Source organism: Rhineura floridana, chromosome 16, assembly GCF_030035675.1.
Source record: "Rhineura floridana isolate rRhiFlo1 chromosome 16, rRhiFlo1.hap2, whole genome shotgun sequence".
NCBI lineage: Eukaryota > Metazoa > Chordata > Lepidosauria > Squamata > Rhineuridae > Rhineura > Rhineura floridana.
This window is the reverse complement of record NC_084495.1, coordinates 17626274-17650718: the sequence shown is the minus strand read 5'-3', so window position 1 is coordinate 17650718 and position 24445 is coordinate 17626274. Positions and strand designations below refer to the sequence as shown.

At 43.7% G+C, this 24445-nt stretch overlaps 1 protein-coding gene across 2 annotated transcripts in view; it reads right to left on the bottom strand.

Moving 5' to 3' along the window:
• Positions 1-24445, bottom strand: part of LOC133371393 (connector enhancer of kinase suppressor of ras 2-like) — a 463521-nt gene that overhangs the window by 217887 nt on the left and 221189 nt on the right. For both annotated transcript variants that reach the window (XM_061598777.1, XM_061598778.1), the window contains exons 5-6: positions 10806-10847; positions 3701-3820 (exon numbers count right to left, since the gene is read on the bottom strand). In XM_061598777.1, coding sequence (XP_061454761.1) covers positions 3701-3820; positions 10806-10847 — 162 coding nt within the window. The remainder of the gene's footprint in view (positions 1-3700; positions 3821-10805; positions 10848-24445) is intronic.

The window sequence follows — 24445 nt, the reverse complement described above, 5'->3', positions numbered from 1 at the left end:
CTTCACTGCTCACTCCTAATTCTAGGTCATTAATGAACAAGTTGAAAAGTACAGGTCCCAATACCGATCCTTGAGGGACTCCACTTTCTACAGCCCTCCATTGGGAGAACTGTCCGTTTATTCCTACTCTCTGCTGTCTGCTTCTTAACCAATTTCTTATCCACAAGAGGACCTCTCCTCTTATTCCACGACTGCTAAGCTTCCTCAGAAGCCTTTGGTGAGGTACCTTGTCAAACGCTTTTTGAAAGTCTAAGTACACTATGTCCACTGGATCACCTCTATCTATATGCTTGTTGACACTCTCAAAGAATTCTAATAGGTTACTGAGACAGGACTTTCCCTTGCAGAAGCCATGCTGGCTCTGCTTCAGCAAGGCTTGTTCTTCTATGTGCTTAGTTAATCTAGCTTTAATAATACTTTCTACCAGTTTTCCAGGGACAGAAGTTAAGCTAACTGGCCTGTAATTTCCGGGATCCCCTCTGGATCCCTTTTTGAAGATTGGCGTTACATTTGCCACTTTCCAGTCCTCAGGCACGGAGGAGGACCCAAGGGACAAGTTACATATTTTAGTTAGCAGATCAGCAATTTCACATTTGAGTTCTTTGAGAACTCTCGGGTGGATGCCATCCGGGCCCGGTGGCTTAGAAAAATATAACACCATAAAGCCTCAAAATAATACAAATAATATTAATGAAAGAACAGCATCCACAGATACAGGAGTCACCTGACAACAAGCTACATTAACCTCAGCTGGAAAAGATATGCCATACAACTCTTTCTAAAGGCAAGTAAGAAAATGCAACTCAAAGGGAGAATATAATTCTGCAACTTTGAGGCCGCCAGTGCAAAGGCTCTGCATCTGTCAGTTACAATTCTAACTTCATGCATTGATGGAATATGAGATGGGGCCTGATTCAAATAAGACATTTATTAAATAGTCCTTCACTTGGTTCCCCACATTTCTCCTTGGAAATGCTCATATTTACACATTAGATCAGATTACCTCATCCCTCTCACTAGGAAAGCCTCATAGTACAATCATAGTCCTTGATTTAAGCGATGCTAGCGCTTGGAGGGGTACAAATTATAAAAATCTCCTTGAAACAACTCATGTCTGTCCTTTACCATCTAACGGTTCTACAGTGCAATCCATTCCGTTGCCATTTATGGGCTCCATCCACCAAGCACTACTCCTATACAAATCCCATTAACGTAAACAGAGTTTGCATAGGAACGACACTTGGTTGATTGCCCCCTGTATTGACAAAATGCTGCGTGAAATGAAGCCAGAATAGCATATCATCCTGAAACAGAGACATCTCTGTAGGTCACCAGGGAAATTTCATATATCAAGGATTTGATTGCAGCGATTCTTGCCAGACAGAGGTGGTGGTGGTGGGAGGATTTTGACACCAGCGTTTTCTGACACTGGATGACAGTGAAATAAACTGTCCACATTTCAGGCACTTTAGAGCCTATGAATTTGCAGGAATGTGCAGCAGAAGAGAGCTCACAGAGAAGAGGGCAGAAGCAGCAAGATGTTGCTGTTATGATCCCATCTGAACCAGACCCTGGGGAGACCTCCTCTGAGTTGTGGTACTCCCAGTTGTTGTTGTTATTGTTGTTATGTGCCTTCAAGTCAATTACAACTTACGGTGACCCTATGAATCAGTGACCTCCAAGAGCATCTGTCGTGAACCACCCTGTTCAGATCTTGTAAGTTCAGGTCTGTGGCTTCCTTTATGGAATCAATCCATTAAAAAAAACAACGCTACTCGTACTTGTCCTGTGTTCTTCCCCAGTAGCTCGTTGAGTGCCTTCTGACCTGGAGGTCTCATCTTCCAGCACTATCTTGTGTTGCATTTTGGATTCTCTGTTCATAGCATTTTCGTGGTAAGAGGTATTCAAAGGTGGTTTACCATTGCCTTCCTCTGAGTTTGGATGCATCTTAGTTTGGTGTCTCAGCTTTGACCATTTCGCCTTGGGTGCCCCTGCTAGGAGCCTAGCCTCTTGGTCTAGACTCCTGATGGCATTGCTCTCAGCTTCTTCAACACTCTCAAACCCCCTCACCATGTTAAGGTGCACATCCTGAAGGGGGGGTACTCCCAGAGAACCTCTTAAATATATACAACTGAGAAACTGGAAGAACCTGCAGTGTGCCAGGGCAGCCTGAAATGTCTTATCTTCCGGATGTCTCATCTGGCCCCCCAAAACTCCTCTGACCTCAACTAGAGCCTTGCCTTAACCCCCCAATTCTCCAGTCGGTAGCAGTCCTGGTGGGAAGCCCAATGTCAGCATAGAAGAACCCATTTGAATTCAATAGGACTTACTTCTAAGTAGATATGTTTAGGATGGTGCTGCAAGGCAAGCCATCACTATCTTGAAAGCTCTCTTGGAAATCTCTTCCCCTTATAGACTTATGAATGAACACATGACATATTGACACTGATTAGAAACAGACTTATGTGTCCTTCCCTATCACATTTGGATTTCAATGGTTTCAAGAAAATAAGCCTGACTCTAGGGACAGGGGAGAAATGTGATTTGGTGACCAATCTAATTTGCATTTCACAAAACAATATGTGAACTAAAACACAAATATTTTATTTAAAATTTCACACCCTTTTGAATTTTTGCTGTGCTGTTCTCCAACTGGATAAGGTGTACAAAAATGCATATTTTATGGGAACATGTGCTTGAAAATGCACACAGTAGTAAAAGGAACACACAAAAATGCATTATGTTACGGGAAATTGCCCACATAAATGTGTACAGCAGACAAAATGCCATACAAAACAGTTTATGTTAGCAGAAATGCACACTAAAGATGCAATTCAAACCCAAGACGAGTGAGTTTGGAATAGATGGAGCTTGGGCTAACCAGGATGAGCCAGGGCTCATCCTGGGCTACACCAGTGTAACTCACATCTCAGCTGAGGATATACCAGTGTGACTCCCTCATGCTGGCTCGGGTGAGGATATGCCAGCATAAAGTCCTAACTTCATTTGAGCCAAGGCTATGCTGGCTTAAACCAGGGCTCAGCTGGTGGAACTTAAACTGGCAGAACTTACACTGGGGTAAATCCCCCAAAATGGGCATTCCAGGGGTATGTCAGGGGCAGGACAGGGCAAGGAGAGACTTACACCTATTCCAAACTCCTTTTGGCTCAGTCACACAACCTGGCAACCCGACAGTACTTACGCCAGCAACAAGGGTGGCACAAGTCACATACTATTATAAAGGGTTCTCCTAGGCAGCTCTCCTAGGCTGACTCGGCTGGCAGTAGCCCCATTCCTGAATGGAGTTTGGCACAGGGTAACTTCCACTGGCTCTACATAGCACAGTGTAAGCTCCGTCAGTTTCCTGTGCACTTAGGATTGCTCTGTAAAATGCTGATTGACTGTCAAACATAAGTTTGCAAACTGATACAGAAATGTGGAGAACTGCACTTAAGAGTGAGGAAACGAGGAAAATGAGAGAAGCCAAAATGGTCAGATTCATTCAACCCTATCGAACTCTGGCATGTGGCTTGCCAGGTTCAATCAAACAAACAAATGGCAGGGCGTGGGACTGAACCTCAAGTTTCAGTGTCTCCCTCTCCACAAAGACCCTTGAGTGTGAACTGAGCATTCCATGCATTAAATGTCTATGCCAGCAGGCCCTGCTGAAAGCCATCTTCATTGCATTGCTCTTACTTACCAACCCTTCACTGGGCATGATGCTGGTAAGGTGAACGACTTCAAGGTGAGCCGACTGAGACACCAGAGAATCGGATGAAAGAGAGATGATGTGATCACAGATGCCAGAAAGTGTTTTACACTGGAGGAGCATAAAAGGGGGAAGAGAGAGAAACCACCATAAGCATTATAACAGAAGCACCAAATGACCTCCTGTTAAAACATCATTCACTGGTTGGCAATTCAGTATCATGCTTTCTCCAAAAATCTGCACAAGAACCTACTTGATATACAAAATAATATGAAACAAGCTCTGTTCATGTGACGTAATTGTAGCAAGTAAATATATGGGTGTGAGGAAAACCTATACCAGGGGTGACTAACCTGTGGCCCTCCAGGTGTTGCTGAGCTACCATTTCCATCATCCTTTGCCATTGGCTATTCCAGCTGGAACTGATGGGAGACTGAATTGAACATCAACTGGAGGGCACAGGTGAGCTATCACTGACCTACACACATTATCAATGTTATCAACATAATCTATTCCCTCCCTTTTAAAGAAATGTTCCCAAAAAAAAGGTTGTCCATACCAAGAACATGCAGGCTCATTTGTAACAATGTTCAGCATGCCAAAATGATGAGTACCTCCTCCTGTTCCATGCATTCTCTCCCCCCCCATCTGTTTAAATATAATACATCTCGCTATCATGGGGAAAGACTGTGCCCAGGTGTCCTGTGGGCCTACTCAGTCTGCTGTCCAGGTGCTCACTATTGATGGGCAATTTCAAGGCCCCTGCCTGCTTCCCCTTCTTCAAGACATATGGTTACCCTAGTTCCCAATTAAGACCCAACACTGGCCAAGTTAGGGACACAGGAAGCGATTTTATCTGAGTCATTTTCATTAATCTATCTGGCTCAGTACTGACTACAGCACTGGGCCTGGCTGAGTTCCAATTGGGTCAGAGCCCAGCAGGCAGAAGATGCTGGAAAAGAACTTGAGGGGCACTGTGATGCTCATCTACCAAGCAAATATACAGCATTTACATGAGTGGAGGAAATGTAAGCTTCCTGTGGATCTTGGAATGAAAGATAACAGTTTTGGAGGCTACAATACCTGTGTGTCAAATTTTAAACTCAGCCCAGAATGGAACTAATAATGTTATTTGTTATTTAGTTTAATTTTTGTAAATTGTATTGCTTTCACTGATGTATTTGTATACTTGTGTTTATTTTTCTTTGTAAGCCGCCTTGAGGGCCTTTGGCCAAAAGGAGGGGTATAAATGAATTTAATAATAATCATAATAATACACTGACTGACAGCAGTTCTCCAGGGTTTCAGTCTGGGGTCTCTCCCAGCCTTACCTGGAGATACTGGGGCTTGACCATGGGACAATCTGTGTGCAAAACAGATGCTGTACCACTGAGCTATGTCCCTTATTTTGGCATCTGGGGCACAAAAGCTCACCAGTGTCTCTCCCTCTCCCTGCCAGTATGAATAAAACAACAGTAATTTAAATAACCTTTTGCTGCCCTTTCATGACATCCAAGATCAGCTGCCTCAGACGGCAGCCTCATTCTGCCTAATGGTAGGACTGGCTCTACCAGGTACAGACATTGTTTCTACATGTTCTTCTCAGTTGCTTCTACTGTCCTATCAACAATACTTTTTCCAGCGTCCTCCAAGTGGAGTTTGAGTCAGCTGGCACCTGCCCTAGCATCAAGCTTATCTAAACACTGGGTCGTTTGTTCTGCTGCCCTGGCAGGGTCAGAAGTGTGAGCGATAACAAGTGGTGTGTCATTAGCATACTAATTTACACATCTTTCTAGCAGCTGCAGACTCATTTAGACAAGGAGCCGTCAAGGCAACAGGAAAAAGAGAGACATTCACACAGCAGAGTGATGGTTGCTAACAAAAACCCCAACAGTGTTGTGCTGATGCTGGGCTCACAAAGTAGTTTTGGCAGGTTTATCTCTCAGAAAATAAAAGCAGCCCTGATGGATCAGATCTAAGATCTGCATCCTGTTTCCAGTAGTGGCCAACTGAGGAATGGCGGAACTTGGTTTTACCGATTTCACACTTACTTCCTGAACCAACACATGAATCAAAACACAGCTCTCCTTCAAAATCCACACTTCTCTGAATTTCGCAATGCAGCTCTCCAACCAAAAAAAACAAAATGTGCACACACACTCACACAAAAAAATGTCTACATTGGTGAAAATAGCATACCAACGTTACATTAAATTCGAGGAAATTCAAAAATTGCAAGGAAAATTGCTTGCCAAAAATGTGTATGTTGAGCAAAAATGTGTACAAAAAGGTTTATATTAAAAGAAATGCAGATGAAAATGCAGGTGGATTTTCATGCAGATCTTTTTTTCTAAAAAATCACAAACTAATGCAGAAAGGGGGCAAACTGAAGTTAAAGTTGTGAAAAAAGGAAAAATTGACAAATCCATCCTTTCCTAGGCCAGCCCCAGGTGTCTTCAGGTCTGTTTTGAAATTTTGGGAGAGTGCTATAGAAACCAGTCACTTCAGTGTTCAAAGGAGGACTCTTATTCTTGGACTCTACCTTGATTTCCATAGGGCAGAGATGGGGAACTGGACCTTACCTCTCTCACCCCACATGGGCCAAAACTGACAAGTGAGCAGCTGTTGTCAATCACCTGACATCACTATGACATCAGGCAATGACTTCAAAGGGACTCACTCTCAGCACTGATCATCACTGAGAGAGACCCCTGCTGGCTGCACCAGGGAGTTCCCAATGGGAAGATAAGGTGTGGGGCTAATGGGCATGATTTCGAGAGACTGAGGAGGAGGAAGCTGACAGGCAGCGGCACCCCCTGGCCTTAAGTAGTAAGGCAGGCAAGTGGCCTTGGAGGAATCAAGGGGCCCATGCCCCATTTATCCTAATGGACCAGCCTCCAATGAAAAAGAGCATAGTTGTGTGAGTTGGGAGGGCTTGTGCAGGGGGCAGAGCCCGGGCCAAGGTAATTTTGAAATGAACCCACATTTTGGAGAGGTTTGGCCTTGGCTCAGAATTGGCCTGGAGTTTCCAAACGTGGAAGTACATCCTCCCAATTCAAATCCTCAGAATTCAGAAGTAATTGAATTTTGCTCCCCTGCGGTGCTTGAAAAATACAATATGGGTCACTCATCACTGAGGAACATCAGCTAATTTAACTGCAATGGAGGCCTCCATTAGGCTAAGGCCATATTCTATTAAATTTATAGCTTGCTGATTAGTTCTAAGACTGGGCCAAAATTCCCCTCCCAGGGTCCTGAATATATTCTCCCCCTGCATAAATGGGGCTGGCTATCTGCGGCTGTTAGCCAGGAGGGGGGATTTCTCCAACATTTTCAGAAGATGCTTGTTGCTTGCTTAACGTGGTCTCATCAGGAAGTGCACCCAGTGGGAAGCTGTGCAGAGAACCTTCAGCTGCTTCTCTCTGGTCACACTTCCTGCGATGTGACCAGACATCACATTGGGGAAGGGCTGTAGCTGCTGAGTTCTACAAGGGGCAGCGCTGAGACTAAGAAGCCAGAGGAAGATGGCAAACAGTGCCACCTCTTAGACTGGTTGTAAGTAAGGAGGTAGGCAGGTGGGAGCTGGAGGCAGGCTAAGCTTTGTGGAGCAATGCCCCACTTGCCCTCATGGACCAGCCTCCACTGATTTTACTGCTGTTCTGGAAAGGAAAGAGTCTGCTGTCAGTCTGCCTATTCAACGGAAGGGTCGTAGCTCAGTGGTAGAGCATCTGCCTTGCTTGCAGAAGGTCCCAGGTTCAATCCCCGGCAACCCCAGATAGGGCTGGGAAATAGTCCCTGCTTGAAACCCTGGAGAGCTGCTGCCAGTCTGTGTAGACAACACTGAGCTAGATAGACCAACAGTTTGATTCAGTATGAAGCAGCTTCCTATGTTCCTGTGCACTCCTAAGGCACTCCAGGTGTGGATCTTCCTTCGAGCTGCAGAGAGCTCTTTGTGCCACTGTGAAAATCACAAGGCTTTTTACAGTTAAAAAGTCCGGGGGGAGGAGGGAACATTGGCCATCTCATTAGTAAGGAAGGCAAGTGACAACCCCCCACCCACTCTTAAACATTTCAGAGAAAGCCCCACTCATTGGGGGGGGGGGTCCTGTTGTAATTGCTGTTTTGATCGTTTTAATTGTAATATTTTAATGGGCTTGTTTTGTTTATTTTAAGGATGCTTATTTTAATGTTTTATTTAAATTGTTTTATTGGGTACTTTATTTATGTGTGCTTTTTGTAATTGGTTTAACACTTGTAAATTGCTTAGAAGCCACCTTGGCAATTAAGCAGTATATTAACAACAACAACAACAACAAGACCCATCCACCCAGCAAATGGTTAGTTCACCCTTGAGTGTGTGTGTGTGTTGCGATAGATATTTCACTTTTCATGGTTTGTTAGAATCAGTTAAACAGGTAAAGATTGGAAGGGGTCTGTATTAGAGTAAATGTGGTGTGGAGATAGAAGGGAGGGGGAACAAGTGAGCAATGATTTATAAAGAAGCCCATTGTCCCAGGCCCATTTCTAGAAAAAATCTACACTCTGGTTGAAATTAACTGATGAAATTCTAGGCATGACAAATTGCTAAAAACTACTGTTAGCACAATCTATAATGAAATGCAATCCTACTGTGAATTACTGGCACGCAAGCCTATAATAATTAACATAATGCATCAATGCTTTTTTTCTCATTCTATTAATAGTAAAAAGGTTAGAATATCTCATTTGGAGCCACTTGTCAGCCAATATTGATTTATATCCTATCCAGAGTTTTTAATAAAGTGACATTTACTATAGACAGGGCAGCTTAGCAGAAATATGGACAGCGTGTAAGGTTAATTATGCATGATAAACAGCCTTACTAAAAGAAACGAACATTAAAAAGGTGTCCCTAAAAATATGTTCAAAGCAGCAGTTTGCTCATTTTAAAGGAGATTCAAAAGATCACAAAGAACCTCCTCGTATTCCAAATGCACAAGAAAAACACTACGTTTTGTCCAGGGAAATAATGTTTTTTTTAAAAAGTATCGTTTTTGCAAATCATTGTACTCAGTGTGATTACCTTTTTATTAAATACTAAGGTAGTAATGCTCATCATTAAGACACTCAGAGAGTGAAAGGGGGAACATATATTAAAGGGACACCATACACACAGACACAATCCAGAGCTCCTCTCAATTGTGGCTTCATGTTTGGAGCTGCCGTGGCTCAAACCCAGTTACTGGGGTTGCTGGGACAACAATGTCCCAACTTTCAAACCAAATGGTAGCCATTCACTTATATGGGAAAAAGAAAAGGAACAGAGCTTGGAAAAGTTACTTTTTTAAACTACAACTCCCATCAGCCCCAGCCAACATGGCCACTGGATTGGGCTGATGGGAGTTGTAGTTCAAAAAAGTAACTTTTACAAGCTCTGATAAATGAATGCAGTTGGAGACCCCTCATCTTTGCCAAGCTTGTGAACAGCCACTGTCCTAGTTACCAGGCTGTCACAAGTAAGGCTCACCTTAAGGAAATCAGCCAACAAAACAAAGCCAGCAGTGTTGGACAACTAGAGCATAAGAAGAGCCTGCTGGATCAGGCCAAAGGCCCGTCCTGTACATGCACCATGCTCTCTACAAACTTTGGAAATTAAGGAAGTAAAGGGAGGAAGGATTATATACCACTTTTCCATGGCAGTGGTAGCTGGTGCCTATTGGAACTGGCTGGGTGGAAAGCAGGGAGGCCAAGAGGAGACGCAGCCAGAGACAATGACAGGTAGAGCTACAGCCAATGAGAAGTGAAAATTCATTCAAGTTTTGTCCCCATGTTCTTCCCTGATGACTTCTAGAAAGGCAACACTGAAACTAAGGTGGAGGAGGGACTCGCAGAGCTTGGAAAAGTTACTTTTTTGAACTACAACTCCCATCAGCCCCAGCCAGCATGGCCACTGGATTGGGCTGATGGGAGTTGTAGTTCGAAAAAGTAACTTTTCCAAGCTCTGGGAGGGAGCTGACAGGCAGTGCCACCCCCTGGACTAGTTGGAAGTAAGAAGGTAGGCAGGTGGGAGCTGGTTGAGGATAGAGTGAAGTTGGTGGGGTGGTGCCCCATTCACACTAATGGACCAACCTCTAAGGTTCCATGGTAAACCATGCCTAGAGCAGCTCGCAAGAAAATCAGAAAGATTTATGTAAGAAAACATACAGCATTTCAAGATAATTCTCCAAATCACAAGTCATTAAAGAGCCATGCTAATGTTAAAAGTCCAATCAAAACATCTCACATTATAAGTAATCCACTTATAATTCATACTAAAGTTTAACAAGAGAAACAGATTTTTTTTAAAAAAAATAGCAGCAAAAATATTACCACCAATTAATTAAATGTCATACACTGCAACAATACCCTCTACCATATCGATCAGTTCCACTTCAAGAATAACACCAATATAATTCAGGTTGCAATTCTATACTCACTTACCACATGGTAAGTCTCACTGATCTCAATGGGGCTTATTTCTGAATAAGCATATATTGAATTGCATACTATGAATACCAAAATCACCATTCCACTGAAAATTTCAAATGTGTCCTTCACCTTATTTTAAAAAGTTTTGTTTGGTTAATCCTTTGGAGACGGATGGGGAACCTGTAGCCCTCCAGATGTTGTTGGACTACAGCTCCCATCATTCCTGGCCACTAGCCATGCAGCTGGGGTTGTTGGGAGTTGGAGTCCTCCTTAGAAGGTCACAGGTTCCTCACTCTGGTTTATATTCTGTTTCATTTGATATTTTAATCGTCTGGTTATTCTACTTGGATTGTTCAAGGCTGCAGTCTGATACACACTTTATTGGGAGTAAACCCCACTGTGCATAGTGGGACTTACTTCTGAGTAGAAGATTGCACAGTAAAATTTTGTAACTTACCTTGAATACTTCTGGGTTGAAATGTTATTTTTTAAATTTTATTTTAAATAAAGTTTGGGAGTTGGACTAGATCGCCTTTGAGGTCCCTTCCAACTGTATCATCCAGTGTACAAGATTACAACCTACAGTTGCTTCCTATGGGATAGTCCAGTGGAAAGTATAACTATTAAAAATTTCAAAAAGTGTACTTACCACATGAAGAATTTTATTTTCTGTTTCATACACTGTGCAATCCTGTAACAACAGCAGGGGGGGAAAAGATAAACAGTGTTTAATATCCTTAGAAATCCACTTTGTCTCAGCTGTGTTGAAAAATAAGGTCACACTAGCCATGGCTGATTCATACTGTTTTTCACGATGGTTTACAAGAATTTCTTAAAGGTTATTCGGTACTTTCTGGGATGAAAAAAAACCCCTCACTTTCATACGGTAACAGCTCATTAAATTTACTTTGATTCTTTCAGTTCCAACTTTCATCAGTAAAGGAGTAATTGCATGTGTCAAAGAGAAAACCAGCTATATTGAATGAATAAAAACACAAGGAGAGTCCTGCTTGATCAAACCAATGTGATCCAGCACTCTGTACTCATAATGGCTAACTAGATGACTATGGGAAACCCACAAAAACAGGACAAGGGCACAGGAGTCCTCTCCCACCTGTGGTTCCCATCAGCTGGCATGCTGCCTCTGATTGCAGAGATAGTATACAACCACCAGTAGTAGCCACAGGTAGTTTTACCCTCCATGAATTTGTCAAAATCCCTTGTAAAGCCATCCAAGATGGCGGCCATCCTTACACCTTGTAGTAATAAATTCCCAAGTTCATCTATGCAGCAATGTCCAGAAGAAAACAGCAATACAAGCAACAGAGAAATTACCAATTTCAATAGCCACTCCCCAAGCATTCATAAAAACAGTGCCAGCACACACCAGTCTATGAATGGCATGCCAATGACATTCTCCCCATGTTAGCTATGTATCGACTGAGTTAATCAACACATTCATGCTAACTCATTGGGGGACCTGAGGCATAGGGGCTGAATGTGGCCCTCCACACCTCTCTGTCTGGCCCTCAGAATTCTTCACAGTTTACACCCTTCACTGGCCCTGCTTCACATCCAGAGTGTTTTTGCTTGACTAGAATGCACCCTTATTTATTTATTAGATTTATATCCTGCCCTTCCTCCCAGCAGGAGCCCAGGGCAGCAAACAAAAGCACTCTAAAACACCATAAAAACAGACTTTAAAATATATCACAACAAAACACCCTTAAAAGCATATTAAAACAAAACATCTTTAAAAACATCTTTTTTAGAAAAAGCTTTAAAAACATATTAAAAAGCAATTCCAGCACAGATGCAGATAAGGTCTCTACTTAAAAGGCTTGTTGAAAGAGGAAGTTGTCCTTGATGTCTGATGATCTCCCCACTTGTCTGGATGGAAGTTAGAAAGGGGTCTGCCAGTGTGTGTAAAACCTAGCCTAGTGCAGAAAGGCAAAATTTACATTTGTTGTTTTGCCCACTTCTATCTCTGGCCAGGCCTGGTACCTGAGGGCGGCCAGGTTGGGCACTGGTCAGGGGCCTCTGTGGCTGGGAGGGGCCCCTGCTGCTGGGGATGGGTAGATGTAGGTCCTGCTCCATGATCCATGCTAGCATGGGGTCATGGACCATGCACCTTGTAACACAATGCTGGCATGGATTCTGGAGCGGGAGCCACTCTCCCGGGCAACACCCCTCCCTCCACCAGCATGGGCTTAAAATAGGCCCAGCCGCACCACTTCCCATGTTCCTGCATTAGCATGCTAGCATGCTGTGCCACTGCTGCCAAAGTTCCACTGCAGTCTGGTGTCCAAGAGCCTTTTACAGTCTGGTGCTGGTCCTGCCTCTGGCCCCACCCACCACTGGCATGTGGCCCTCAGAACACCCCAAAGAGAGTACAGACCTTGGGCTGAAAATAGTTCCTATTCTTGCCCTACCCCACCACACAAAACTTGCCAGACTCAGTAACCTTCTGCTGCATCAACCACTATGGAGCAGCCAACAAGAACCTAACTACTAGGATAAAAAATTCTGGGAATTGCTACCCACACGAGTCTGAATCTCCTCCAAGTTGTTTGCTATGTGCTTCCTTTTGTTTGTCCTCAGTCTCTCACCCTTCAGCTTCACTGGATGATTTCCAGCTTTAGAATTATAAGAGAGGGCGAAAAAGACTCCCTATCTACTTTCTCTAGACCAAACATAATTTTACATACATAACTGGAGAATCCTGTGTATATCAAGAGTTTTTCCCTGCCATCTATGGAAAAGATAAAGGAAGGCAAATGATGCAGCCCCTTTGCTGATGCTAAGCAGGCCTGGATCTGATCAGTTACTGGATAGGAGACCACTCAGGACCTCCATGTCAAATACCTGGTGGGCAAAAGGCAGATATAGGCACACTAAATAAGTAACACGCCACTATTAAAATAGTCATGCAGGGGCACTTTCCTTTTGCCTTGTCTTTCCCTACCACTACTTGGTGTCCCATTGTGACAAGTGACTGCCATGTTGTCTTGTCCAGTGATGGTCACCATGTTGTCTTGCAATATTACACATAGTGAGCAGTGTTACAATCACCAAGGCTGTGTTTATTGAACAGCTGCCAGGAGCACTAGTTCTTCCCACCTAAGATTTATTTAATTTGAAAAATAGGGCTTTACATTTGTCACATGATAGCTTGCATTAAAGACTGAGCTCTTACTTCAATATAAGAATAGTTGTGCACCACTTTGAGCTCAGTTTTGAGTCGTGCAGTCATTGGTGACTTCAAGACTGGATTACTGCAGTGCTCTTTGTGGGCTTCCTTGGCACATTACCAGGGTGTTGCTACCTGAGAAGGCCCTTTGTCTGGTAGTCATGTGTTGCATCTCATTGGGCAGGGACACCTGGAAAAGGCCCTCCAAAGATGACCTGTGGGACTCTGAACATATTAGTGCTACGCTGAACCTAGGAAGCTGCCTTCTACTGAGTCAAACTCCAGGGTTTCACACAGGGATCTCTCCCAGCCCTGCCCTGAAGATGCTGAGAACTGAACCTGGGACCTTTTGGATGCAAAGCGGATGCTCTACCACTAAACTAGGACCCTTCCCAACCTCCTCCCCCATTTAACTTTTTTAAACTATTCTCCATCGATTAATGTGAAAAGAAATTGCATTCAAAAATTATCACAGGGGTGAAAAGATTTTGATGAAACTCTCACAGGCAGGGTCTTTGATGTGCACAACTTACTTGTGGAGTGTCTGAGGGGTGTTTGGGAGTATTCTTTCTTTCATTCTACAAATCATTTCCCCAGTAATCTGTATCCTGCAGCCACCCAGGATGTCTGCCCTTCAGCTAAAGTCCAGGGGAAGACATCATAAAGTAACAACTCATGGAGATATATCAGATTACTGACAGCCAGGGAGGCTGGAGAAGTGTTTACCGGACAAAAAGGCATGCACACATGCACACCACCCCCAGCAATTATAAGGTAAGCTCTCAGACCCTCACATCCCACAAATTCTAAAGTGCCCTGAGAATGAAGTAGAACAATGGAAGCCTCCTTCTCCGGAGAAGAAAATGTTTGAAAAACTGGAAGGTAAATTTCAACACAGCATATGGGAGGGGCACAGATCTTTCAAATAACTTGACCCCAAGTGGGTTGTTTTTTATGTGTAACTTCAGACTATGTGGGACAAGGCTATGTTTGTCTTTGGTTACTGGCCACAGACAAGTTGCCTAACAAATGACTGCCAACAGATTCCGACTGACCACACATACTGATGAGATAAAGAGAGAAACTTTTCTGTCAACTGACTCCTTCAAAAGTTACCTGCAGAACCAGCAAAACAATGGGTAATTAAAGTATTTGGCAGCTCCACAGCCATAGACATGAGCTCCCATGTCAGCTTTGTTTTCTTAGAAAATCCGTTAGGATTGTAAAGAACCACAAAAGACACTGCAGTGCTGAATTATAATGGCTGGGATCCACCAGAGCTCCTGACACATTCAACAAACATTTTGTCTGGGTACATTCTGATTGTTCGTTTCGGTTTAAAATGCAGCTTCACACCAGGGACCAGGTCGGGTGCTACAGCAACAAGAATAATGCAACGCACCTCCCCCTTTCCAACGGTGTATGACATGTTGGAAATCTCAACCATTGGCATGGGGGCACAGAGCCAATTCTGTGAATGGCGTACACCAAAAAGCTTCAGCAACTTTATAGCATGGCCCCCTATTTCAAACTAGAACTACAACACAAGAGGAGCCTGCTGGATAAGGCCAATGGCCTATCTAGTCTAGCATCCTGTTCTCACAGGGGCCAACTGGGTGCCTATGGAAAGTCTACAAGCAGGACATCAGTGTGTTCTTCCTACCTGTGTTCCTCAGCAAGAGGTATTCAGAGGCACACTGCCTCCAGCAATGGAGGTTGAACATAAAAAGTGTGGCTCGTAGCCGTTTAAAGATTTATCCACTGTGAATTTGCTTAATCCCCCTTTAAAGCCACCCACATCGGTGGCCATCTCTATGCGTTGTGGACCTGGCTTGCATTCAGTTCCACCTTAGAGGAAGGGATACAGCTCAATAGTAGAGCGCCAGTTTTGCATGCATAAGGTCCTAAACTCAATCCCTGGCATCTTTCTAGTTAAAGAAAGAAAAGAATCAGGTACTAGGTGATGAAAAGACGTCCACTTGAGTCCCTATCAGAGTAGGTAATACTAGATTAGAAAGACCAGTGTTGCATCTGCACTATGCATTTAAAGCAGTATCATACCACTTTAAACAGTCAAGAAAGGAGGATTGATTGTTAAACCAATCGGAGAATATTAGCTCTGTGAGAAAAATAGAAGTCTCTTAACAACTCTCAGAACCCTTCACAGACTACATTTCCCAGGATTCTTTGAGAGAAGCTGTGAGGCGTCTTTCCCTGGCTCTCCCTGTCAGGTTCCTACCTGCACGTGGCTACTGCCTGTCACTAGGCACCACCAGGGACTCCACCAGTCCGGACCGCTCTCTCTTATGGTTTCTCTCCCCGCTCTAGCACAGATCTCAACAGATCCCCCTGCTAGGCAACCACCAGTAACGTCCCAATACTAGTATTCCCAGAGACTCTGAATACTGGTATTGTTATTCTCTTCACCGCTGCCACCATTTGTTACAGTTCCCCTTCAGCCTTGGTCATTACCTTACCCTCCCTTCTGGTCTGTGAAACCCCAGCCAAGGATCAGGCCTTTGGTAAACCAAATTAAGTATTTATTAAAGATAACAAAGCTAACAAGATTAACAAGATTTCTTCTTAAGGCACATAAGCATATGGTTTTACTCAATACTAATCTGAACTCCACCTCCCTCCTTCTTCACTCTCTCCTGGCAAACAACTCTCTCAAACCCCACCAAGCAATCCACTCTTTCTCTTCTCCCCCCCCAGATTCCACTCTCACTCTTCCTTTTATACATTCAGCCATTTTAAACACTCAGCCAATCATCTCGCATTCTACTGCCCATTCACTCCCCCTCTTTCACTCCACTTACCATGTATCTTCTAAAACAACAACACTTACCATATATACATTAATATAGGAACATCACAGAAGCCATGACTGTTTAAAGTGGAATAACGGTGGAATAAACAGAAGGTGTGGATGTGGAATGAAGCCAACAGTTCCGCCAGTAAAAAAAGGTGCTTCCCCAGAGTCCCAGGAGCTCCTGCCATCGTTTTCACCCCTTTCCCCTTTGCCAGATAAGTTCTTGAGCTTTGAGGCTGGGGAAGGGATGTGTGGTGGACCCCTGTGCTTAATTCAAGCCCCTTGAAGCCTTTTGCAAATGTTCACATCAAGTGCCTGCAAGCCTGGTTGGATCAATCAATGAGATATTGATGCACTTCCAGGCTCTGTATGCATCACTGTAAAAATGAGCTACATCTCTTCCTTTCATTTCATCAGAGAATGTCTCACACTAATGCCACTGAAATGAATGGAAGTCATGAGATGGTTGCGCTTGCCAGATTGTGCTCTCTAAGTGACAGTGTCATCCTTGATATGCACATCGTTGGCATTCGTGTCAAAATATTCTCATTGGTTTTGTATATTTGTCTTTGCTACATTTCTCTCCCCCCATCCTTTGGCCCAGCTTCCTACCCATGCACACAAATACAAAATCAGGCCTGAGCAACAGACAGAAATCTTTGCAATTTGTTTGGTTTGATTTGTTTGCTCACTTGTAAGCAAACCTTCTTGATCTGCCCTGAAATTTTGAAAGAAAGCCAAACTGAAAGAAAACAAAAATGCCACTTCAAATTATTTTCAGTTAAGTGGGGCTGGGGAAAAAAAAGATAAAGCCAACAACTACTTTCAATTACAAGCGAACTGTATGTAAAATTATCTTTAATGTTCATGTGCGTTAACATAATAACTGGTCAGGAGAGTTCAGGTGCAGTAATGCTTTCATCTCAGTCTGAAAGACATGCCTGTGATGTAGCCACTCTGGCCTCAGCAGGAGTCTGGGAGAGACAGTAAATGTTGCACACACTTAATTTCATCTATTATGTATTCGCTTAAAATATATCTCCAGTTGGGTTTGTTTGCCTTCATGCTGTGTTTAGGAAAGATGCAGTCAGACTTGCATAATTATTTAGTCTTTACTGATTGCATTTTTATCCTGCTTTTCCCTACAAAGAGCTTGGGGTGGTTTGACCCTCAAAGACAACCCTGCAAGGTAAGCTGGGCTGAGAGATGGTGTCTAGCCAAAGGTCACACAAGCAGAATCATCACTTGTGTGGGTTGGGATTTGAAATCGAATCTGTTACATTGCATTGGTTTGGTTTAGATAGTACAGATTCTCTACATGCGGTGGGCAGAAGGGCAAAGGTACGCCTTCCTGTCCTGCCCACTGAGCGCACCTGCTTTGCCTTCAAGATCCCTGGATGCCCATCTATAGGCATATCATTTGAAGAGGATAGGGATGGGCATTTGTCCTCCCATTCCAATCAATCCTCAACAAATCTCGAGGGGATTCTGGAGTGTTTAAATCAGAGCTTGGAAAAATTACTTTTTTGAACTACAACTCCCATCAGCCCAATCCAGTGGCCCATGGGGCTGATGGGAGTTGTAGTTCAAAAAAGTAACTTTTCCAAGCTCTGGTTTAAATGAACTATTCAGAGGTAGCGGTAGTGAGCTCCCCCCTCGCTGGATCGTCACCTTGTAGTGGTGAGTGGGCTTGTGTGTTCCAATGAACCCTATGAGCGATGCCGTCGGGAGTCATGTACTTCCAGCAGGGTCACCCATGGCGGTAAGGTCAAGGGAGAGGAACCAGACAAAGAACGATCCAAGAAAGTCCTCAAAGGCAGAACAGGATGAGGATAACAATGTGTATGTTACAACGGCCGTGAAGGCGGATGAAGGCTGCAGCAGATAAAGGACTTCCAATCGTCATGGTACCCATGCCATTAGATCAAAGCCTTTTTCTGTCAAGATTGTGTGTTGATCGTGGTGCACCAATCTCCCCTCATAAAACAAATTCACGCACAGGCGTCTTCCACAACAAAAGTCCCATGGCGATTGGCAAATGGCGACGGGGGCAGGACTGTGAAATCCAGAAGCCCCTAGTCATGGTCTGGTACATGGGCGGTGGATACAGATTCAGACGCATCCATCGTTAAAGACTATGTTTTGGAAGACAATCTTACTCGGTCACGAGTGATCACCAAGAAGAGAGTGAGCTCCAACCTCTTGTCCATGTTAGGCCTGTCTTGGCTGGATGAAAAAGCAGCTGGCCTAGAAGCAGGGTGACAGGAAGGATGCCTGGGGACACTGCCGGCATATAGAATGGCAGGAGAGAGGCAGCAGCAACACGAAGGACAGGAAGGAACAAGACACAGAGCTTCACTACAATTCCATATGAGAAGTTCAGGGGGAGGCGGCAACAACAAAGGAGCCGCTACAACTGAGGACTACATGTCAGGCAACTACACTGTCCTGGGTAATTTGCGCAGTGGAGGGAAAGGAATTTGGATGTTAGCTGGTAGGGCTTGGTGTGACATCCAAAGGTCGGAGTGGTGCCCTCTGCGTCCCTCCCCACCCCCCTTGCCAGCGGAGAGACCACCACTGCTATCTTGTGGATAAAAAGATTGTTTACTCCCCTCTGTGTGTGTGTTTAATTTTAGTGTTGTCTTAGGTCAATTAGCTGTGCAGCCGCCAAGGCCAGACCTTGTAAGCACTCTCATTTTCAGAGTTTTTTTTTTAAAGTAACTTAACTATAATTGTAGTGGTTACTTTTGAGTAACGGTAAAGTAATCAATTCCTTTCAGAACAAGTGTTAATGGTAATGATAATTTATTCCTTTTCAGGGCCATGTAACAGTAATTGTAATTGATTCCTTTTTAAAAGTAACCTTCCAAGCTCTGCCCTGCTTATATACTGTATATTGGCATTTAAAAGATGGCCTTTCATCCATCTACCTTCCAGCACCTTGGAGTGTGTTGTACAATGTATAGCACATTCACACAACATGCATGGAGCAAGTGAACATGCATGGAGGGAAGAGGGACTACGAGCATTCAGTTCAGTGTATCTGTATTAGGTCTGTGCACAGCCTCCTCCCCAATCTGGGACCCTGACTCAGCTCAACCTGGGGAACACCAAACTTGGCTCAGATCCAGCCCCAAATCAATTTGGGGGTGGGGCTAATATTTAATTAGGGCTTTAGAAAACCTAAATAAATCTGTGGTTGGATGGGAGATGAGGAAGATGCTGTATCCTATTAAAACTGAGAGCAGGAAGGTTCGATCCTGCTGGGGTCTGCTGCACAAGCACCTTTCCTGTAGAGAAAAAGCACCCCGCAGGATTGAATCCTCTGATCACCAGCTGGGTTCAGTCCTGCTGGGTTCTTCTTCCCCAGCACATTCACTGCAGCCCCAGATTGCTCTGGGTGGCCCAACCCAACCCAGGCCTGTCTTGAGTTGATTCAACCCAAACCCTGAAACCCCTGAATCAGCCTGATTCAGTTCAGGATTTGGCCAGATCCAGTGCCCAGCCCTAAACTATACATGCAATCGTGCACTTATAGAGTTTTCCCCAGTACCATGATTGGGTCCACAGTTGCACCAAGAAAGCCCAGAGAGAGAGAGACCATCCATGCAATCATTGAACAGAATGTGTGAAGATCACCTTCCATATGCATTCACGTGCCTTAAATATGTCCCATGAACAGAGCTAATGACAAAACAAAATACCTGAGGAAGCAAACAAATTGCAATCTTCACTGGATAAGAATAACAGATGCAATTTTAAGATATTGTCTCTCTTCTAACTATTCCCTTATATTAACCAAATGTGACACCCTTTCCTACAAAAGGCTTTTCTGGGAAAAGGTTTTCAGACAAAATCTGGCTTGTCACCCTCAGGATTATTCCAAAATTCTCTACCTGCACAAGTTATCTGTTTCAAATCTAACATTCCACAAGAATTCCCCTTAAGCTCCTTCTTTAGATTTTTCTGTTCCTTAAGCTAAAATGTCAGAAGATTTCTTACAAGCCAAAGAGATCAGATATAATTGCACAATGACTAGGAGGCAATCAAACTCTGGCACTGAACTTTATGGGGGTATGCCAACTTGCAAAGGGTTTCACTCTACCCCTTTTTTTAAAAGAAAAGAAAAATCATTATCATAAAGTAAGCCTGCAAAACATTATAAGTGCAGTGACAAATTTAATATAAGATCATCAGCTGTTTGACTTTACATCTCTAGCAGCAACTGTGAAATTAACATTCATCTGGGCAAAAGTGTTTTCATTTGGTTAATCGTATACACACACATATATATTGTGTATACATATTCTGTATATATAGACACAAACATTGTTTATAGCTTAGCTCTGAGAATCAAACTTATTTGCAACACTGAAGATAAATACCAGAGAAGGATCAGTGAACTTAAAGAACACCTTCTTCTGAGAGGATATCATCCACATATTATCAATTGCAACATCCACTGAGCCTCCATTCCAGCCTTTCCCAACCAGTGTGCCTCCAGATGTTGTTGGACCACAACTCCCATCTTTCCTGACCATTGGCAATGTTGGCTGAGGCTGATGGGAGTTGTGGTCCAACAACATCTGGAGGCACACTGGTTGGGAAAGGCTGCTCCATTCTGTCCAGAGAAAACCTCCTCCATCATAATGAGGTGTCAAAGCAGAGAGCAACGGATTCTGTTTGTAGATTTCCATCCAGCATCTCCTAACTATCACTGAGCAATCAAGGAGAGCTACCAATTGCTGGCAAACTCTGAACTTCTTGCTAGACCATCAGTAGGCCTCTTGTTGTAGCATTTTGGAGAAGTGGGGGCTTTGGACCTAATGGATCCATGCCATCCCTGACACAGCCCCAACATGTTTAGTTTTCCCACAAAATGCTGCCAGAAAATCTACACCAGCAGAGCTTTCCACCAACATACTGGGAGGCTTCTCAGTGGACTGTCAAACCACGAGTGGAGATTCCTCTCGGCTAGTGGAGCAGTGATCATCCTGTTTCCCAGGGTCTTTCACCTGGCCTCCAAGATAAGGTATGATTACAGACTAGGGATGGAAAAAAATTCAATTCAGTTGTCATTCAAAGGTGAATCTATCAAATGTGCACATTCTGAAACAATATGAGAACCAAACCAAGCCATCCTTCGAAATTCACATTTATTAGAATTTTGGGATGCAGTTCACCAACTAAACAATATTTATAAAAATGCATATATTAGGGGAAAGTGTGCATAAAAATGAATATATGAGTGAAAACAACATGCAAAAAGGCATGATGTGTCAAAACTATCTACAAAAATGTGTTTATTTGGAGAAATCTGCACTAAAATGGTGGAGAATTTTCGTGAGGATTTTTTTTTATAAAAATTGCAGATTGCTGCAGAAATGTAGAGAACTGAATTTAACATTAGAAAAGCGAGGAACTGAGAGAACCAAAATTGGCAGATCTTTCCATTCCTAACTGCAGCCTAAGTGATTTGAGGGTGAGGAACATCCCCCTTTACTTACTAGAAGACTCTAGGGCTCTGTTCAATATTTATTCTATGATATGAAAAGGAAGAATGAAAATGTGAAGATGCAATTGAACAGTGTTTGTAACCTGTAAAGGATGGGAAACATTTGTTGCGTTTTGGTTTTTTGTTAACAAAATGAGGATTTTTTTTAAAAAAAATGTGGGAAGAATAAGAAAAAGAAGTCTAAAAGGGTTATCTTTGTTGAATGACGTCTACAGTATATTCAGAAATTTCAAAGATTAAATCGAATGACATTATTATGGCTAACAAAAGTTTCTCTTATGGGCAGTGTAATTTTGGGCGGGGGAAATCATCTTTCGTTTGCTAAGCTTTATTGAGCAGTACAAAACTGCAGCTTTGGTCATTTTTTGTGCTTCCTCCCTCCTCTCCTGGGGTCCGATTCCTCTTTGGTAATTCAGCTTTATTAAAGTGAAGCCAAAAGGCCATTTGTAAAATTAAATATCTCAGCAGTGGAATCCCAACATGCAGGAAAGCAAGGAATTGCACCTATACAATGACACCGTTACCCAAGAGTTTTTTTATTATTATTATTTAAAAATCCACTTTTCCTTTAACTTTTCTGCAGTTAAGAACATAAGAAGAGTAGGCTAGATCAGGCCAAAAGCTCCTCCAGCATCCTGTTCTCACAGTGGCCAACCAGATGCCCACAAGCAGGATCAGAGCGCAACAGCACTCTCCCCACCTGCGATTCCCAGCAACTAGCATTGCTAGCTAGTCTGACAGTGGAACTGGAACATGAGCACAAGGCAGCATGGTGTAGTGGCTAGAAGGCTGAACTTGGAGCTGGAAGACCAGGATTCAAAATCTCCATTCAGGCTAGAAGCGCATTGTTGCGAGGATAAAATGAAGGGTGGAAAAGAAATGGATGTAATAAATAAATAAATTTACCATGACTCTGGGTAGCATACAGCTCACACTACTGTGATGAGCCTTGTGTGGGGCTACCTTTGAATAATATTCAGGAATACTGGAGTGAGAGTATTAATGGGCCCACTGGGCATTATGCCATATGCACCGTCTGCTGGTTTGCTTCTGGACTAAATTTAGAGAGCTACTTCTAGGCTTCGATGCCTTAAACCAGGTGTGGGCAACATTTGGCCCTCCAGATGTTGCTGAACTACAACTCCCATCATCCCTGGCCATTGGCCATGCTTGCTGGGGCTGATGGGAGCTGGAGTTCAGCAACATCTGGAGAGCCACTTGTGATGTTCCTGCTTATAGTGTAAATATGGTAAGTGCTGTTTATATAAAGACATATGGTAAGTGGAGTTAAAGAGGAGGGGGGAGTACATGAGCAGTAGAATGCTGGATGATTGGCTGAGCGTTTGAATGGCTGGGAGTATAAATGGAAGAATGACAGTTGAATCTGGGTGGATGTTGGGAGTGTGGAGAAAGAGGTGTTTGAGGGTAGAGGTCAGGAGTGTGGAGAAAGGGAGTTGGAGTTCTGATTAATAATAAGTCAAGTACAAAACAGGAATAGATGAAACCATACGCTTGTGAAACGTTCTAAAACTAATCTTGTTATTTCTGATATTTAATAAATACTTATTTGGTTTACCAAAGGCCTGATCCTTGGCTGGGGGATATACATACCAGAAGGGAGGGCAAGGTAATTACCAAGGCTGAACAGAAACAGTATCTAATGGTGGCGGCGGTGAAGGGAGGAATAATAACAATTCAAGTATCCAGAGCAACCCAGAGTTGTATGCGTTATCTATAAAGATACAAGGGGGTTGGGAACAGCATAAGCACGCAGTCACAAAAGTAACCAGCTAGAGAGAGACTCAGGCAAAGTCTCTGGGAATATTGGTTATAGGACGTGACTGGTGGTGCTGCCTAGCAGGGGGATCTAGTGAGATCTGTGCTAGAGCGGAGTGAGAAACCATATAAAGGACGGTCCGGACTGGTGGTATCCCTGGTGGTGCCTAGTGAAAGGCAGTAGCCACAAGCAGGTGGGAACCTGACAGGGAGAACCAGGGGAGGGCGTCACACCACTCTTGCCCTGTATGAAGGATGGGCTAAATTCCCCGTTCCAGCTTCCTAAAAAGTATTCTCCACCTGCAAGAGAAGGTGCCTATTTTATTTTGCTTTCTTGGGGAGGGGTCCTTTACTGGGCATGTCAGGAAGTATGGACTGCAAAAAGCTATGCAAGAGCCTCATGCCACTTCCCACTGGTCACACTTCCTGGAATTCCATTGCTCCCAAGGCATTCTGGAAAGTATGTCCAGTGGGAAGCTGTAGAGAGGGCCTTGCACTTCTTGAGTGGTGTCAACTTTCTTTTTTTAACTTTTAAGAAGGGGAAAAAACAGAAAAGAACTCATAAGGTTAAGACACCTCAAAAGTTGCACTTTTTTTTTCTAGTTCACTTAAGGTTTATGATTTTGCATTCACAGGGGGAGCAAAGAAAGTACACCCTCCTAAGAGGGCTGATGCCAGGCATGACTGGGCCCTTGGGTGCCAGCCTGCCCCAGGCCCCCTGCTTCCAGCCCCCCTACAAACCAGGTGGGACCATTCCACCTACCTCTTCTCTCTTTCTGTGAATGCCCTGCACACTGGGCACGCAGGTCGCTGCCATCAACGAAGATGGCAGCAGAGGCTTCTCTAAGGGGCTGATACTCCCACTGCCATCTTCGTTGATGGCATGCATGTGTGCTCACTGCATGCATGCACATGCCTGCCATCAATTAAGATGGCGGTAGGGGCATCAGTCCCTTAGTGAAGCCTCTGCTGTCATCTTGGTTGATGGCAGCTGTG